At 30.7% G+C, this 6,260-nt stretch overlaps 1 protein-coding gene across 1 annotated transcript; it reads left to right on the top strand.

Moving 5' to 3' along the window:
- LOC112749051 (uncharacterized) lies at positions 1–5,045 on the top strand. Its single transcript, XM_025797324.2, has 2 exons — positions 1–1,018; positions 4,381–5,045. The coding sequence occupies exons 1-2, from the start codon at positions 555–557 to the stop codon at positions 4,643–4,645; spliced, it is 729 nt and encodes a 242-aa protein (XP_025653109.1). The 5' UTR covers positions 1–554; the 3' UTR covers positions 4,646–5,045.
- The last annotated feature ends 1,215 nt before the right edge of the window (positions 5,046–6,260 follow it).

The raw sequence follows: 6,260 nt of genomic DNA, 5'->3' as shown, positions 1-6,260 counted from the left end.
AATCCGATTTTTGTTCTTGTCTTGCTCATATTTTTTTTATTTTCCATGGCCCCCTCTCTCTCCTCCCCCACAAAGCCTCTTCTTCATTATCTATGCATCTCTCTCTCTCTCTCTCTCTGCACGTTTTCTGTTCTTGTTTGCAGTGTCACTGTCCGTGTCTTCAGCCAAGAGCAAAGACTCTGTGTCTCTCTTACACCATTGTGTGTGTCTTTGTGTTTCTGTTTTCTCTCTCTTTCTCTCTTCACTCTGCTGCACCCATCAAAGGATGGAACTTTCCTCAACCTGTTCCAAAAACTTCACACTTTTGGAACCATGCATTAATGGGGTTGTAACCAAAAACCTTATCTAATCCAATTCTTCTCCGCAATTCTTTATAATAATATTATTAACAACAATAATACTCCCCCTTTCAACTTTTCTATTCTTCTTTTAGTCTTTAAGTACAAGAGGGTACTTAAACCCCAAAAGCTTCAAACTTTGGGATTTCCCATTCTCAGTTTCAACTTCTCAAGAACAAAGAACCAACCTTTGCTTCTGTTCTGTTTCTGTTTTCAATGTCAAGTATTCAAATGTCTCATGTGGATTTGGAACAAGGAAGAATCCTCCACCACCACCACCACCACCATAGCTCAGTGACTGGGAGTGACATTAGTCTATGCTTCTCTGATGCTGATGATGGAGGCTCATGCTACTCCCATTTCTACTCCACAAATGGTGGTGGATCCTACGATGAAGATTGCTGCTCCTATGGTGGAGCCTCAAATGTTGCAGATGGTGATGATGATGATTGTTCAGTTGAGATTGAAATTGAAAGTGGGGTACCTGAGATTAAGGTGCATTTGGCCACAAACAATAAAGTTGAGAGTAGGGATTGCAGGATTTGCCACCTTGGTTTGGAAGGTGATGATGGGAATAATGAATCTGGTGTTCCAATTGAATTGGGTTGTTCTTGTAAAGATGATCTTGCTGCTGCTCACAAGAATTGTGCAGAGGCTTGGTTCAAGATTAAGGGTAATAGGTCAGTCTTCTCATAACCAAACACCTTCAATCTTGTTTTTCCTTGTTTCAATTTCTCTTTATTATGCTACTTTTTTATTTTTATAATGGCAACTTTCATTGTTTTGGGCAAGAAAATAAATTTAACTTGTCTGCATTTTCTCATGCATCTTTGTCACAAAGACAAGTAGCTAATTGCATACCTGTTAAATTTTCATGTAAAAGAGTTTCACACTAATCATATGTAGAATTTGGGATTTAGGATTTAATTAAAGAGTGACTAAGGACACTTGTTTAAAAAAGGATAATAATGAATTTTTTTTGAATTTTTTAGTATATTTAATGTATTGGAAATATAAAATTTATTAATAAATTTTTATAGAATTTTTAATAGGGAACTTGTTTGTTACTTGAGGTTTTAGAATTTATACGAGGGTAGTATGATGGTAGGAAAAAAAATGGGTGAGAAATTTTGTGGATTAGCCCTGAATAAAAGAATTACTAATTCAATAAAATTTTCCTCAATTTTTTTATTTAATTTAATTTTGATATACTAACAAACGCTGCAAAGAGTTTTATATGATTTGTTTGAAAATTAGTTATTTTTCTGATGTGATGATACACCATTGATAAAATTTTGTTGTGTCATACTCTTTTTTACTTAGAATGCTTTAAAATTATTTTTTTTCTTTTTTATTTTATCTTGTATGAATGTTACCCTTCTTGATTCTTGAAGGTTCTGATTATGAACTGTAACAAAAATATTAATTCTGGATGGTTTAATTAAATGTTTAATATATACAACTTACTCCTCCTAAGTATCTGAATATCTGATAGATAAAATTGGGGCATTATAAAAATTAATGTATCTAGGTATAATTAAATGTAAAAATTAATCTTTTAACACACCAACTACCAAATTTTAACGCACTAATTTTATCAACCTAATATTTATTAGTTGACAAAAGCTAGTACGTATATAATTTTTGAAAGATGATCCATGAAGTGATTACTGATTCAATGCATATTTAGAGCATTAAAGGAACCAAAAATAAATAAAAAATGAAGAAAAAAGTTAAAAACTGTGTAAGCAGCATGTTCAATTGTTTCTTCATGAGAGGGGAAAGTTATATATGAGAAGATTATGTTACATAAAAGAAAATGGTTTGAAAAGAAATAAAAAATAAAAAATTAAGAAAAGAAAAAGAGAAGAAGCGTAAAGCATTAGCCATTCCCACTGATTTGCTGACATGTCTCTAAGCACAGTGGGATTCCTTGTTTTTGCTTTGGTCCCTTTTCTGAATTTTAGGAATCCTGAAGCTACTTCTTTTTTATTCTCTTTATCACAAATCAAAGTGGAGATTTCATTCAGATTTGACCCCTTCACTCCTATGATCAATGCATTCTTATCTCTCTTAGTTGATGCTTATGTTTTGCTGATGTTGCCAACTAGGATATTTTTAATTTTTTAAAGAATATTATGGAATTCTGATAAGTTTGCTTACATTTATGATGTAAGGTTGCATTTTAACTTTTAGTGTCAATAATTGTTTTAAGTACCACAACATTCTGCATTTGACAGTACAAATGCCTCAGATCTTGGTTGTGTAGTACTTTGGGTTAAAATATTTTTCTTTCTTCTAAGGTTCAGCAATCAACAGTGTCACCTTGATTGTGTTTGGATATTATATTAGGACAGAAAATACAGAAATATTAGTGCAAATTGTGTTTCTGTTAAATAACTTTTTCTAAAACAAGTTTATATCTCCAAATGTCTTTGAATTTGTGAAGTCCTGCGTCGGTTGGAGAGAAAAAACCAACATAGGTGGAAACTCAGGTGCAGTCGACTTCATGTGAAGTTGATAGCTAAGAGTCATTAGATAATTTGACTGATTTGACTAAATTTTCATCTAATGGCTCTCCGCTATCAACTTCATGTGAAGTCGACTGCATCTGAGTTTTCACCAAAAAAACAAAACCGTGAGGCCGGAAGTGTCAAAGCGGATAATATATAGTTGTCAAGTGGGTCTTGCACATAATAGAACTTTTAAACCATGTGCTAATCTTGATTTTAATTTTCACTAGTCATTCCTAAAGTTTAAGTCAAATAGAATAGACACTAATTATTTTCCCTCTTTCTTGAGTATTTGATAGTGGACCTAACTATTTTGGTGGATTAGCTATCTGCTAGTGGAAGGATCAGTTGTTAATATTCCTCCTAAATCATGATGCAGTGCCATTCAAAAGGCATTGGCTCATGAATCATAACTTTTAAAATCTCATTAATAATAAAGGTTATGATGAGAACAAATTAGAACCTGTTCCGTTTTGGGGAATCTTCTTTAGTACATGTTCTGTGCTTTGCTTTTATTGGTGGAAAATAAATCAACATACCATCCTTTTTCTTTGCTAATAAGTTTGTTTTATCAAAAAGCTTCATGGTTTATCATGTGATCCTATGTCATGTTCCAAAGACATTTGTACATTTCTACAAGGAAGGTATTAAGTTTGTTTGAGCTAATTATTACTGGAAAAAAAAAGGTAGATCTTCAAAATAATTAACTGTTTTGCTGAATTTGAACTTTCTGTTAACAACATGTGGATTTTTTTTTTTAAGATCCAAACAATGTACTCTGTATCACCACCCCCTTGAAAACCCAGTGATGTCGAGTGTTTCGCATACACTAACTTTTAGATGTCTATGTTAAATGATGATACACATCATCAAATTTGAAAGTGTTTGATTAGAGAATTCCTAGGGTTTTGTTATATGCTTTTGCTTCCTATTATGTTTTTGGCATAATGCATTTCCAATGGTATGTTTAGTCACCTTACCTGGTTTGTTTATTAACTTTGATCATCCATTTGTGTGTGAATGTGATCATAGTATGTAAAATTATACCAACAACTAGTTGGTTCAAGGAGTTCTATATATGTAATGTAATGTCTGTTTTACATTGCTGTTAAATCATAAAAATTGTTAACCTTTACATCAATTATCTTAAAATAAGCCCCTTAATTGAATATAGTGTAAAAGAATTTTGCACTGATATTGCATAATTACCCACTTATATAAGTTAGATTGCTTTTAACCCTTTCCTAGTCCCTGCAATAACGCGAGATGTTTGTGGGTTATAGTTTCTCAAGTACTATTTTATCCATAAAAGAAAAGATATGTAAACTTACATTTTTACGGTAAAATTCACCATCATAAAAATGTAACTATTTGACAATTGATCATGAATTGCATGATTCATGATTGTATTTGTATATGGGTTAGAAATTTAGTATTTAGTACAACATGAAGAAACATATGTACTTTGTTTGAAATTAAATGATATAACTATGTACATGTCTAATGTTGATTAAGTGAAACATTGATAGGACCTGTGAAATTTGTCATACAATTGCACGGAATGTGTATTCAGCAAGTGAGGACACAACAGAGGCATTGAGTGACATTAACAACAATAATATTAGTGTCACTGTTGGTTCAGCAGCATCCACAACAATCTCAGCACCTTCATCATCATCATCAGAAACTAGAAGATTTTGGCATGGCCATCGTTTCCTCAATTTTCTCCTTGCTTGTATGGTCTTTGCATTTGTCATATCATGGCTTTTTCACTTCAATGTTCCCTCTTCTTAATTTATTTATTTCCCTCATGTCCCATTAATTCGGTTTCTTTTGCAATTTAAACAAAAAAAAAAAAGAAAGAAAAAGTGAATGCTTAATATAATACTAAAGAAAAGAGAGAGAGAGAAATTAAAGCAAAATGGCAATGTCTAGAAATCCATAGATTATTGTTACTTTAGAGAATTAAATGTTTTTATAGTTAGCATTATATAATATAATATGCTAGTAAAATAGCATGTCATTTCTATTGTGCAGTCTTTATTAAATTATATATTGGGGACATAAAATGCTTCATATTCTTTATCCCTTTTCAAAATCAATGTGAGTTCTAGAAAAATTGTATATTATATGAATATATGTCATGTATTATAGTGTTCCTCCAATGGCTCTATGTTGGTGTTGGATTTTATTAGTCCTTCGTGTTAATTGTTTATTCATATTACTGAAATGGATGATTTATGATTAAAGTTTATATTAAAAATGCATGTAAGAATGGGAAGCTTTTATTTATTTATTTTTTTGTATGGAAGTAAAAATATACCTTAACATTGTAATTTTTAGTGTTTTTTAAAATTGTAAAAGGTACACAAATTTGAGGGTTTGATTTCTGTACCTCAAAATTTTTTAATTCTTTAATACAAATCAGATGGTCTGATTTTTGTACTTCCTACAAATCGAACGGTCTAGTTGATGTACCTTTATAAATCGAAGGGTTTGATTTTTATACCTCTAACAAATCGGACGGTTTGATTTTTACTTTTTCAATTAAATGATTTTATATTTAAGAATAACACTTCCAACAATTCACATTTCAACAAAAATACCATTGTCAGTCCAATATCTAAAACAAAAAGTTCAATAAAGGGATATTGGGATGTACAATATTTTTCTAAAGTGTAAATAAAATATTTTTTTATTTGTTTTTACCAAAGTTAGCCTCTAAAAAATTACAAAATTTCAACAAACTTTGCTTTATAGGTGAAATATGTCAAATTTTGTGATTTAGGAGACTCTTTAGAAATTATTGTCAAAACTAAAATATTTTCTAGTGCTAAACTGGCGGTTTATTAGCATTTAATTTTTTTTTCAAAAAAAAGAAATTCTTTATGAAGTTGATACATGTGAACTCTCCTTGCATGGACATAGATAGTACAGAGCTAGAACTCTATTGGATTGAGCTGACTCCACTCTATGTTCTTTATAGTTTATAGGTCTGTAATGAACCCTACTATTATTTGTCTACTCTATCCTCTTGCATTTTTACTCCTCAATTACAATAAGTAATATTATTTTATTTTATTTGCCTTGCACTTTTTAAAAAAGCATATAATTTTTCAAAGTCTTGTGCATTCTTACAACAGTTACATCGGTCTTTAACTCTCTTAGCTAAGGCAAGTTTTTCAATGAGACAAAAGTTTAAGAAACTTTGATAGACTATGGGCTATAGTATATTGAGTAATGCTATAGGTATAAGTTTGCTATGTCAATTAAGTTTAATCAAATTAGTCTAATATAAAAAAAAATTACCATTCTCATTCACTTATTCATCTAAATTGTATTGTTTAATTGAGTCGAATTTAGTTTAAAGAAAATTTGTACGTATAGCATTTCTCTAGTAAATATAATT

Source organism: Arachis hypogaea, chromosome 2 (genome assembly GCF_003086295.3).
Source record: "Arachis hypogaea cultivar Tifrunner chromosome 2, arahy.Tifrunner.gnm2.J5K5, whole genome shotgun sequence".
NCBI lineage: Eukaryota > Viridiplantae > Streptophyta > Magnoliopsida > Fabales > Fabaceae > Arachis > Arachis hypogaea.
Note: the sequence above shows the minus strand (reverse complement) of the source record. Positions and strands in the feature narration are given on the sequence as shown.

Excerpts from the sequence above, each read along its gene's own strand:
- LOC112749051 (XM_025797324.2), top strand. The coding sequence starts at position 555 with ATGTCAAGTATTCAAATGTCTCATGTGGATTTGGAACAAGGAAGAATC. Across the intron at positions 1,019-4,380 it reads TTCAAGATTAAGGGTAATAG|GACCTGTGAAATTTGTCATA; the intron begins GTCAGTCTTCTC and ends AAACATTGATAG.